This window comes from Rissa tridactyla, chromosome 6 (genome assembly GCF_028500815.1).
Source record: "Rissa tridactyla isolate bRisTri1 chromosome 6, bRisTri1.patW.cur.20221130, whole genome shotgun sequence".
Taxonomy (NCBI): domain Eukaryota; kingdom Metazoa; phylum Chordata; class Aves; order Charadriiformes; family Laridae; genus Rissa; species Rissa tridactyla.
In genome coordinates this window covers 5,001,992-5,014,202 of record NC_071471.1, presented here as the reverse complement: position 1 = coordinate 5,014,202, position 12,211 = coordinate 5,001,992, and the positions used below count along the sequence as shown (strand labels likewise).

General features: G+C 40.2%; 1 protein-coding gene across 3 annotated transcripts in view; it reads left to right on the top strand.

Moving 5' to 3' along the window:
• The first annotated feature begins 822 nt into the window (after window positions 1-822).
• ECT2 (epithelial cell transforming 2) overlaps window positions 823-12,211 on the top strand; it is a 31,160-nt gene continuing 19,771 nt past the window's right edge. The window contains exons 1-12 of one of the 3 annotated variants that reach the window (XM_054207251.1): window positions 823-896; window positions 2,843-3,000; window positions 4,055-4,134; window positions 4,236-4,328; window positions 5,265-5,447; window positions 5,998-6,087; window positions 7,129-7,236; window positions 8,428-8,501; window positions 8,626-8,756; window positions 9,737-9,852; window positions 10,072-10,134; window positions 10,542-10,764. In XM_054207251.1, the coding sequence (XP_054063226.1) occupies window positions 2,871-3,000; window positions 4,055-4,134; window positions 4,236-4,328; window positions 5,265-5,447; window positions 5,998-6,087; window positions 7,129-7,236; window positions 8,428-8,501; window positions 8,626-8,756; window positions 9,737-9,852; window positions 10,072-10,134; window positions 10,542-10,764 (1,291 nt within the window). In that variant the 5' untranslated portion in view covers window positions 823-896; window positions 2,843-2,870. Of the gene's footprint in view, window positions 940-2,842; window positions 3,001-4,054; window positions 4,135-4,235; window positions 4,329-5,264; window positions 5,448-5,997; window positions 6,088-7,128; window positions 7,237-8,427; window positions 8,502-8,625; window positions 8,757-9,736; window positions 9,853-10,071; window positions 10,135-10,541; window positions 10,765-12,211 lie in introns of all 3 variants that reach the window. The other 2 variants (XM_054207252.1, XM_054207253.1) reach the window with 2 other exon arrangements.

Here is a 12,211-nt window from a genome sequence, read left to right as displayed (position 1 = left end):
AGAAAATACATCTCTCATTGTTTTTTACATGGAGCCAGTGAGACGTTACGCTAAATCCATTTTCAGAGATGCTGAGCCCCTATGACAGAATTCCTTCCCAGATCAGAAAGTTTTAGAGAAAATGGTCAAGGACAGGATGGTAAAGCATTTGTTGTAATTAATTTGTGTTGGGGTTGGGGCTGCCGAGTCGGCTGACTGACTTTCATCTTGACCAGTCACATTTTCTCCTGTCACCTCTTTTCCCTCCTTCCCTATAAACGGAATTATTATGCACACTAACGTCCTCGGCAAGGCAGACGCTCTGCATGGGGACGCGGCGCGGGCAGGCAGGCCCGGCGGGCTGAGGGGAGCCGAGCCGCGGGAGGAGCCCCCCCGCACAGGCCGCGGGCCGTTACCCGCCGTCTCCGTGCGGCCCCCCGGCAGCTGTAAGAGCGGCTCCCCGCCGCGGGGCCTGCCCTGGCCGGAGCCAGGACGCGCCTCAGCCCGGCGGGCGGCGCCGGTGACCCCCACCGCTCCATCCGGGCCCTTCCGCCCCGGCCGTTGGCAGCGTTCGAAACCCGCCGGCGGCCAATCAGCGCAGGGCGCCCCCCAACCTGCGCTCCTGCCTGTGCGCCTGCCCAGGAAACGCCCCACCGCCAATGGGAGACAGCCTAGCTCTGAGCGGCAGGTGCAGCATCCAATCAGAGAGGGAAGGAGGGAAAGCGCTGTCCAAAAAGGACGGGAAAGGGGCGGGACAACTTGGAGCGATGCCGAATGAGGTGGCGGCTTACAGAGGAGCGGCGGGGTCGGCAGCCAATGGGCGCCGCGCTGAGTGCGGCGGCTCGCTTTTTGAATCGGTGGCGGCGGCCGCTGATGGCGGAGGTTGTCTCTGTGGTTAGTGGCAGGTGGCATCGGCGGTGAGTGGGGAACCGGCCGGCCCGAGGCTCCGGGAGCCGGCAGGTGTGGCGTGGAGCGGTGCGGCCGGGCTGGGGGAGGCCGAGGTGGAGAGCAGTGGGTGCGGGCGGCCTAGAGCGGGGCCGGCTGATGTGGGCCTGGGGTACCTGTGAGGCCTGGGGGCTCCCGGGGCGGCCCCGCCGCCCTCTTTGGGCCTTCAGCGGTCTCCTCTGGGCAGTGCGGGGGCCCGGCCCCGCTGGCACCTGCTGGCTCTAAGGTGGGAGCAGCTGGCGGTAGCTCATCTTGCCTCCGGCCACTTCCCAGCGCTTGGTCACGCTGCTGGGTGTGGCCTCGGGGGGATAGCAGGCAATATGGGAAGTTTTCTTTTAGTGTTATCTCCTTGCTTTACATACATGTTTTAGCGTGTGGGTATTTCATGACCTTCAGGCTTTCTGCAAGCTTTTGGGAGGTCGTTTGTAAGTGTAATGCTCTAAGGGCGTTCAGGTTTGCCTGGACCCTGTAGTGATGGAGTTCTGCCTTTTGGGTTGTTTTTAATGTGGGGGTGTTTGTTCACTTCTGTATCTTGGCGCTTTCAGTGTGTAAGTCTAGTGACTAGTATTGTGTTATCAATTAACATGTGAGCATTAAAACAGGGAATATTTCAATACTCCCAGAATGGAGCCCCCTGAATAAATAGAATGGAAAAGCCATAAAGAAAATCAGTGCCCAACCCAAAGTATGGGCTTCTCCAAAATATACTATGAAGTTCTCTATAAGTGCATTTTCATACATGTTATCAGGTATAAGAACAGCAGCATGACAGGAATCTTATTGATGTATCTAAAAAAAAAATCTGTAGGATTTAAATTTAACAGTACCCTTAACTGGAGGGTATTTTGGATCTGATTTTACATATAACTGTCTGTGTGGTAATCATTATTAATTATATGGTTTGAATCTTCCAAGGTTAAGCTTCCCTCCACCCTCACTGCCAAAGAAGAGGTAACAGTATAACAGTTCCAAATGGTATCTTTATAACTTTCTGGGCAGCTGATCCCTAAAGACTCTTTTGGGTTAAAGTTACTTTCTCTACCTGCTGGGTCTCGTGCTATTCTGAGATAAACTAGCTGGGTGATCAGGGCTTATTGCTAGGAGACCTAATTCTGTGGAGCCTGCCCAGCTGTGTGTGATGTTAAAATTGCAACAAACTTTGATAACTGAATATGTCTAGAATTATGATAAATTTTTAGTGTTGACTTATTGCTCATCACTATATGAGGAACTTGCCTGATGTACTCTGAAGATAAGAATCCTGTCCAAGAGTCTCAAATGTGATCTCCTAAACTCTAGAAGATAAACTCTCTTCTATATTACTGTTATGCCAAAACCCCCACTGATTTCTACTTTGCTATGTAAGTGGACAGGTTTTAAAGGGACGTTTATAGTCATGAGGAGAACAACTTCAGTTGAAGTGATACAGAGGGTTATTATACCACAGTTCAGATACAGTGGCTAGTCTAGGTAACTTCTGATATCATTCTGCAAATATTTAAATTTGCGTGAATGATGAATCACATGAAACGCATGCATCTTGCCTCATGCGCAAAAGAAAAAGTGCTACGTGTTTGGCAGGTGTCTTAGAATAAATTTTTGGTGCAGAGTTAGTGCTCCCCTGCTGCTCAGAGTTGAAGTACCCTCTCTGCAGTTTTCTGTGCAAATGAATTATTTCAATGATAAGCAGCCTGCTTGGAACCATTTCTGTAATAGCTTTGTTGTCAGTCCTTTCTACCAATTCTGTGATTCCTAATGCTCTTTCAGAACTACCCTATCTGTGTGAGTGGGATTTTAATAAGAGTCCAAATGTTTTGTCTTCAGAAGTCTGAAGTTACTTCTGACTGCCTTAGTCACAGAACTCTTACTAATGAGCTTTTTTGCAACTGTAACTTAGTTCAGCACATCTGTCTTCTAGCTGTTGAAGAAAGAAACGAGACATAATCATGGCTGACAACAGTATGCTGGTGTCCGAAACCGGGAGGAGCCTCTTGGCTGATTCTTCTGTTCTTGATTCAAAAATTATAGAAACCTCCAAAGAGAATGTACTTCCTGGATCTGTTTTAGATGTTGAAGGTAATGGGAGAAGCTTATTTTAAGAGTACTATGTTTTTTTAATGACTGATTACTTTATAGGTATCTAGTAGTTTCGAAAAACCAAAAGTAATTTGCCTAACTACAGAATTGTATGAGGGGTAGCCAAAAGCGTGTTGATTTAGTACCCTTTCCCCAACAAAGGGACTGTCTCAATTTTTATCTTGCCTTGTTATAAAACATTGGGGTTACAGCCATGAAATCAAGCAAGTTTTCTGGATGATGTATAGACTGCTGTTAGTTTCATTTGATGCCTTTTCTGTGGATAAATTATCCCAGGTGATATTTTGACACTAGTGTTTGGAAACTACCGCTGCTCTGATGTATAGAATTACAGGTAGTCCTTACATGAATGGTCTTGAGCTTGAAATTAATTCAAGAACAAATTTTCAAATTAAAAAAAAACAAACCCACCAACAAAAAAGGTATTTTTGTTTTCCTGCAATGCAGTAGTCAAAATCAAATGGCAGCAGCCAAAATCAAATGGCAGCCTTTTTGGTGCAAATGACATGGAGGCAACACTTGTTCCTTCCTCCGAAGATTTTTGCAAGATTATTTATACATGGAGAAAAAGAACAAGATATCTAACTTCAGTTCTGATATTCTTTGGTGAAACTGAGCAGTTACTGGGAAGCAATGAACCTTGTCAGCCAGGAACACAGAAACTAGAGAAGATACCAGAATCTGTTTTCCCGTAAGTCTTGGTATCTAATTCTGCTAGAAGGATTATGTCCATCAGTGTGTTGTTTTTCTTTCTTACCTTGCTGACTCTTCTCGCTTTGACTGTAAGGTCATGAATTGCAGGATCTTGTTTTACCATATACTAGAAAGATTAGGCTCTATGGTCAATTAGGTATGCTTAATTAAAGGACAGGCTTCTTTAGGCAACATTTATTTTCAGACTTTTTCCTGATAAACAAGGTGTCTTGAAAGGATGCCGTCTGCTTGTATTCTTCTATGCATTATTGCTTGATTTAGACCTAACATGTATTTTTCTATTAAAATATGAATATTATCCTTGTTTCTCTATAAACAGAAGAAATGCCTCAAATAGAAACAAGAGTGGTTTTGGTTCAGGAAGCAGGGAAACATGAGGAGCTTCTGAAAGCCTTGGAGGTATGTGGGCCTCAGATAAAACAGTCACTGGAATGAGATGGTATGCTTTTAGGCTTCTAGAAACCAGTTTGGTTCTGTACTAAAGTTTTCCTCTTCCACAGACCATTAAGATAATGGAAGTACCAGTTATAAAGATAAAGGAAACTAGTCCTGGTAAATCAGAAGAAAAACTAATAAAAAGTATTATTGATATGGTATGTCATGCAATTAAGCACATGTGATTGCATGCAGCATGTTGTACTTCACTGGGACAGAAATGTGCACACGCTTTAATTTATATTAATTGGGCATAATGGTCACAATATATGCTAATGTTTCTGATTGTGTCACTTAAAGCTTGTCAAAATTGGCACTTTTTTACAACACTTGTTTCTCAAACATGGAAATAATACCTGCAGCTCTTAATTAGCGGTGCTTTCTAACAGGGGGGTAGAAATATCAATGGAGACACTCAACTGCATGCTTATATTCAGTCAACACATAAGTCTTTGCTATGAACTGACTTCAAAATTGGTTATTTGGCTTCTCTTCCAATTGAAAGCTACATTTAAACTTCAGTGTAAGAAGTGGTCGTCCATTTCTTGACATTAAAAACCTAGGAAATAAAATTTGGAACTGCTGATTGAAATTGAAATGGATAAAACTTTTAGACCCCTTAAAAATATCAGCAATGAACTAAATTAACTTCTGTTCTTTAGACCTTATGCAGCGTGGAGCTTGCTCTTTCAAGCTGGATACTACTTTTTACTAGCATCCAGAAGTACCTTAAGCTGTTCTGACAGTCTGAAATTTCACTTATCTTTTGTGCTTAGTTGTTTTTCTCCTATCTGTAGATATTTCCAATACTATATTATCAGTGTGAACTGATATGTAAACTACTAAAGTAACTAGAATCCTTATTCTTCAGAAGCAGGAATTGCTTTCATATAGTTCTTTTTTTAGGTGCAGTTCATAGCTATTCTTATGCTAGAGAACAGTGCATCTCATTCAGCTTTCACCAATCCTTCTAAGAGTCTGTCTCTGTTGAATCTGAATCATACATTTTTCTAATGGTCCAAGATAAAAATCAGTTGAATTTTGATACTATGTTGCCTTAATAATGCTTTCCCCCTTTATCCCCATAAATCAAGGAAATTAAAGTGCCCTACATAAAGACAGAGACGATAGAAGAGCTTGGAGATTCTGATTCCCCAGAATTTGAGACTATCTTCGTTGTGTCAGACTTCCAGGATTCTATCTTTAACAACCTCTGCAAAGCAGATTGCCGTGTCATTGGACCTCCAGTAGTACTGCACTGTGCACAAAAAGGAGAGGTATGTGCTTTCTGTTGAAATCAACTGAGTAGTTCTCTGGGGCAGCGACTTCTAAATATTAAGTGTTTAAAATAAAGTCTGTTTTGCTTTGTTAATCAATCATAAATATTCTTAGCATCGAATTTAAGAAAAGCAAGTTCCTAATACTATGTTAGAGTATTGCATGTAGCAAGAAAGCACAGGCAGACAGTAGTTAAGGCTACAACTACTGCAGAAGCTGTGGGAGTTGTTGACCCAGGAGTTGGGACTGTGCCTTTAGGAGAGGTAGCATACAAATGAAGCTTCAGCAGACTCTTTGTATTTCCAAAGGTTGTCATGTAGAGGGGATGGTTTGGGGAGGAGAAAAAAAGGTGGAGTGCTACCTTAGGGATGCTCTAGTTACTTTATCAGAACACTGGCAGGTCTGGACTGAGATATGACTGAATACGCAGACTTGGACTAGTATCTGAAGCATTTTAATACTAGTAACAATATTACTGTATTGAAGATAACGTTAAAACTTTAATGGGAGCAGTATGCTTTTGACTAAAAAGCTTATTCTTACTTTCAGCCTTTACCTTTCTCCTGTCGTCCACTGTACTGTGCAAGTATGTTGAACTTGGTACTATGCTTTACAGGATTCAGAAAGAAAGACGAATTAGTAAGACATTTTTTCCTTTGGATGGGTAAAGCTATGTTAAGTTTACTTTCAGAATGCTATTCTGTTCTGTCACCTGGGGGATTTAACTATGACTAGAGCTCATATGGGGGGAATGCATGTTTTGTTTTGTTTTGCTGCATCTCCAGAGGCAGTGATATTTCAGGATGGGAACAAAACCGTTTCCTTATGCAAGTCCTGTGATGCCATTTTTGGTCACTCTTTTGCTGAGTGACATTAAACAGCTCAAATTCAGTAGGTCTTAAAGATTTTTGGACTTAAGCTTCAGGCAAGATGATGTTTACCCAATAGTGTCCTCTTATTTGTATGTAATGGTGTGGTCAAATAAAGCTTTGTAGTCCTGTTCAGAGCTTTTGCAGCATTTTATCTTGCTGCCATGCTATCTTGCTATCAGGACTTTTAGTCTTGGCATATCTAGGTATGAAGTGGTTTGGTACTCTAGCACTTTGCTTTTCCACTTCAGTGGTGCAGTTGGCACTTAATTTCCCTATTGGACACCTGGGAACTGGCAGTGTGGCTTCCCATCTTCATATGGGGGGAAAAGAAAGCAAACTCAAACCAAAAGCCTTTGCCCAGTGTTAGGGATAGTTAGGTTTTATCTGCTAGATTCAAATTGGACAAGCTGCAATCTTATATAAATTCTGGCAACTGCACCTTCAGGTAGAATTGACTAAATCAATGAGTTTAACGTGGTTCAAGTCTATTGTGTGTGAAAAGGTGAAGGCATTATGTTGATGATCACGAGAGAACTGGTGGCTTGGGTAGTCTTCCTCAAGCTACACAGCAAGGCTGCATTAAATGTTTAAAAAAAAAAAAAGAAGAAAAGTTAATAGCTCTTCTGATATATCAGCTATATCTTCTCCTGTAGATGTGAAGTTGTTTTAAGAACAAATTGTACCATTTCTATTCTAGACATTTAATATACCCTTCGGTAGCTTGCTTTGTAAAATATTTTTGTACCGTTCTCACTCTGCACTGTATGCTTCAAATGATATACTGAAAACTGTCATCTGTGTTTTCCAGGTTAAGCTAGTGACCTTGGTTCATCATATGGGTGGAATTATTCGAAGGGACTTTAGCTCCAAAGTTACACATCTGGTGGCTAACTCAACACATGGAGACAAATTCAGAGTATGTAAGCTTGAGTTGGTACTTCAGAAGTGGAAACTTTCAGAATTTGGTTCTTGTAGACTAAATCTGTAAATTATACTTCAGCTTGTAAGTTTGTTTGGTTTTTTTTTTTCCCCCTGTACTAATAAGACTGACTTCTAATGGTGAGTTCATCTCCCTCTGGTGTTGAGCTTTGACATGTTTTTGTTTCTGTTAGAGATCTAAATAATATAAGCTACCTGAATGCAGAGATCTTGAAATAGACAAGTATAGTAAATAACAAGAAACAAAATGGTTCTTAAGTTCTTAAGTACTGATGTTATCAGTACTGAAGACAGTGAGTATTTCTTTGTCAATGGAAAAAGTGCTTACCTATCAACATGCCTACTTTGTCTGTCCAAACAATAAACTTTGAGGTAACTTGCAGAAAACTTTTGTACTCAATTTGTGTACGTTGTCTCTTAGAAATTATTTTTAGCTTGCTATGTATAATTGTTCAGATCTTCTTTTATGTGTAAATATATGTGTGGTGTGTTGTGTGTTGGGTTTTTTTGGCAACACCAAAAGGGAATCCTTCAGGACACGTACATCCAGTTGAAAAGTAAATACAAGTTTAGGCTCTCGTACCGTGGAATATGACACAGCAATGCCTATATCCCTTGACTATCCCTTGTTTGAATTGCTAGTAGGCTATTGCTTTTTTCGTAATCTGTCTTTCTGATCTTCCAGTTGGAAGAGAAGACTGTTTAAACACTCCTTTCTGCCAACTCAAAGGGAAAAAGTAGGAAAACTTCAGAATCTCTCTCAAGCAGTCATGGCAGTTACCTTTGGAATAGTTGCTTTCTCTTTGGTAAAAGCAGACTGGGATGTTTGTCTTCATACAAAGTATCAAAAGCAGAAAAAAGATCCCATATTCCACTGGAACAGAGATTTGGTTTTGAGTTTTTTGTAAGTGATGAAGGTTATCAGACTAACAAAAGGGTACACTTCTAAGTAAGTGTCAAAATAGCTATTGATGTGATCTCCTAGTGGATGAAAAATTAATACATTGTAAATCTTGGGAGTTACAGCTGGACATGATTCTTGAAGGAATATGTTCACTTTTTGCAGTATCTGTCTTGAAAAGTAAAGGCAAGGTTACTAATTTTTCTTGGAATGGGAAAGACTTAAATGAAAATACTTTGTACCACTTGTGCTTTTCCTGTTTTGTAGATTGCTGTAAGTCTTGGTACTCCTATCGTGAAAGCTGAGTGGATTTATAAGGCTTGGGAGAAAAGGAATGAAATGTAGGTGTTTATTTTCCTTCAGCCTTTACCTTGCACCCTGTTCACTTGTAGTGTTGTGAGTTTCTGTTTAATAATGTAGCAATGATTCAGTGACCGTTTTGCACATCTTTTTTTCTTTTCCCAGTGATTTCTGTGCAGCTGATGATGACTTTAGAAATCAGTTCAAGGTTCCTCCCTTCCAGGATTGCATGTTAAGTTTCCTTGGATTCTCTGATGATGAGAAAGCTAACATGGAAGAAATGACGGAAATGCAAGGTTATTGTTTATTATTGACCTGTGGAAAGAATGGGCTTCATAGCTGATAAATACTTTACTGAAGCCGAAATGCTGAATTGTGAATCCTGAAGTGTTAATGAAGACTCTTCAACTTGGAGAGCTATAAATTAATTTTTAGATGTTGGTGTATGCCAAAGTTCTGGTAGCTGTTGAAGACTTCCTAGGCTGGTTGAAACTAGACAATTTAAAAAGAAGTAATTATAGGGTGCTTGAAGATAACTTGGAGAACTTGGTACTTGATATGTATATTCTGCTTCAGTTCTCATAATCAGTTTTGTGGTATGCATCTTTACATAATTCACAGAAAGCATCTACAATGTTTCCAACTTTGATATGAATCGTCGCTGGTAACACACTTGATTGGAAGTGTTCCACTTTTTGCTGTGTAGTACAAATTAATGATCACATTGACAGTAATGTTTTAACAGATAATGCACAAGTCTCCAGCCTTTTATTGCTAGAGTTGCAGGTAACAGAACTATAGAAATGGGAATGGAGCAAGCTTCTAACAGAAAAGCCGCGTCAAAAGAGATGCAAGTTGGCTGGGTTTGCTCCCCCCAGGCCTGTTTACCTAAAGCTACTTATAAGATTGTGACATGCACAGGTTGTAGCTTGTGAATGTCTTTAGGGTGAGTATTCCTGGCTTGTTCTTCTAAGAAACAAGAAAAGCTTTCCAAAAGAGTATTGGATTTATTGTTAGACAGGTTTAAATGCCCTCTGAACTCCATGTACCCCTGTCTTTTCAATATGTAATTTGCTACTGCATGCTACATGCTATTTCCTAAAAGCTGTCTCTGATGATAATATCTGGGGTGTTATGTAAGCCCAACAACTGATTGGATCAATCAAGTTTATCTCTCATTAATGATAGGTGTCACAGAACTATCAAGTGAGCTACAGATTTCTAGCAATAATGTTCTTCAGTCTTGCTAACTTGCCTTTTTTTTTTTTTAATCTAGGAGGGCATTATTTACCAGTCGGTGATGAAAGGTGTACGCACTTAGTGGTTGAAGAAAGTACAGTAAAAGATCTCCCATTCGAACCTTTAAAAAAGCTTTATGTTGTAAAGCAAGAGGTTAGTGCAGACAAATTCTTGAAAGACTATCGCTATATAATACTTGGTACGTGAGATTTTTTTTTTCCCCAGAATAAGCCATACGTTCACATTTAGTATGCAAACTGCCTTACTAATATATATATGTGTGTGTGTGTTTGTATATGTAATTTTGAGTATTTTTGACTTTGGATGAAGCCTGGTAATTGTTTTTAATATGTGTTTTCTTTTTTCCTTTAGTGGTTCTGGGGGAGCATTCAAATGGATGCCAGAGCTGGAGAGTCCATGTATTTATTTGAGAAGGTACGTTGTACTCTCTCACATAATACCCTGCATGTATTTGGTGGTAAAATTAGTATGCGCAATAGTATGTGTGGGGCCAGAGATCAACTGTTTTAAAGCAGCATTTAAGTTCCAGATAATCCATTATAGGTTTTATACATAGAATGCTAATTTGGAAAAAACTTTTTTCTGCTTCCTGAAGGTTGAACTTATTTTTAGTTAAACAAAATACTAGTGTGCTTTCCAGTTGTGTGTGTGGGGGTTGTTTTTTGGGGATTTTTTTTTTTAAAAAAAGAGCTTTGCCCATCGTACCCTGGCTTCCCTAGGAAGATTTGTGTAGTGTACTGATCTCTACAATCAAACCTTTGCACGGAGTTGAGCTGGACACAGTGGGTAAAAACGCTAAACTAAACTTTCTTTTACTACAGTCAGAGAGTCCTGGCCTCAAGAAGTCTGTATCACTACTTTCTCTGAGTACTCCAAACAGCAATCGCAAAAGACGTCGTTTGAAAGAGACCCTTGCACAACTGACCAGAGAAACGGACATGTCACCATTCCCTCCTCGGAAACGTCCATCAGCTGAACATTCGCTTTCTATTGGGTCCTTGCTGGATATTTCTAACACTCCAGAGTCGAGCACTACCAATGGAGGTAGAGCCAAAACCTTCATTCAGACACACTTGCAATGTTTAAGAGCTCTCCGCATCCAAGTGGTAATGGTAGTGGTGGGGAAGCCTTACAGGTTTCCTAAGTAATTCCAGGCTTCATCCTTTTCAAAGGATGTGCAGAAGGCAGAATTGGAGTGAAGAGCTCAAACGCAGACAGAGGCCAGGCTGCCTCTTGTTATTGCAGTAAGCATGTTCATACCCAAAGGAAAACAAGGGAAAGATATAGGGATGATAAATATGAAGTACAGTACAGTGTTACTGTAAAGTGCTTCAAATATTCTGCTGCTAATCTGCAGCAAAAAACCAACACAGTTAACAGTAAATAATCTAAAAGCCTCTCCAGTAGGTTACTTGGAGAAAGGAGGACAAAGATTCTTTTATAAGGGAATTAAAGGGAAAATTCCTGCAAAGCCCACTCCTCCAATGTCTCTGTAAAGTTCTGTTGAGGTAACACTATTTGTGGCAGCAAACTGTTGTGTCAAACTTGACAAGAATATAAATTGCCACCTGGTTTTGATTGGTTAATTGGCAAAGAACTTCAAATGTCTCTGCGCGTGGCTCTCATGGAAGAGAGGAAACAGCAAAATTGTGGATTAATCAAAACCTGAGAATTTAAAAAAAAAAAAAAGCCCTAGTTTCATCACATAGACAAGATATTTGGAGTTAGTACTGCTTTAAAAATGCCTCTGTATATAAGTCAAGTAATCTTAGTGAGGCACAACCTGTAAGTGATAATTCAGAAGTTATACAGGAAAGATCACGTTATAGTCAAAAGACCAGCTTTCTTAGATCATGCTGGCACTGTCATAACCCCTGGTATGGAAGTTTCTTCTAATACAACATCAGTCTCAGAGAATGTGCTATTTTAAAGAGAACGGGTAAGGTATGTGTTTCACAATAACTGCGACAGTAATGAACTTTGACATCAGAATGAGTGAGCGCTGATCTTTGCTGTCCAATACATGTGCAAGTATTTAAAACTAACAGACTGCTCCAGGTCCACCTGGGCTTTAGCTTTAAAAGAAATGAACCTTCTTGTGTCTTACATTTTATCCTATTGGGGGAGGGAGGAGAAAAAAGTAAGTGTTGCATGTAAGAACTGATTTTAATATATATTCATATATATTGATATATATTAATATATATTTAATATATATTCAGCTACATACTTAATGCAAGGATGGCAGGCAGCTGAAAGATAATTGTTTATGTGGCAAAGTAAGAGTAGAAAAGTACTTTTATACATAGCGTATATATATAAATAATGTTCAGCACCTAATCCTTAGTTTCTCCTAAACGTAATAGGGTTAAGTTATTGACCTGCCCATAAATGGCTTACTAGTTTCAGACTAATTTTGGGGAATGATATTACTATTGTTGTTCTATGATGAAGGTGTAATGAAGAAAGCCATTTTCTAGAAAGAGCTCTC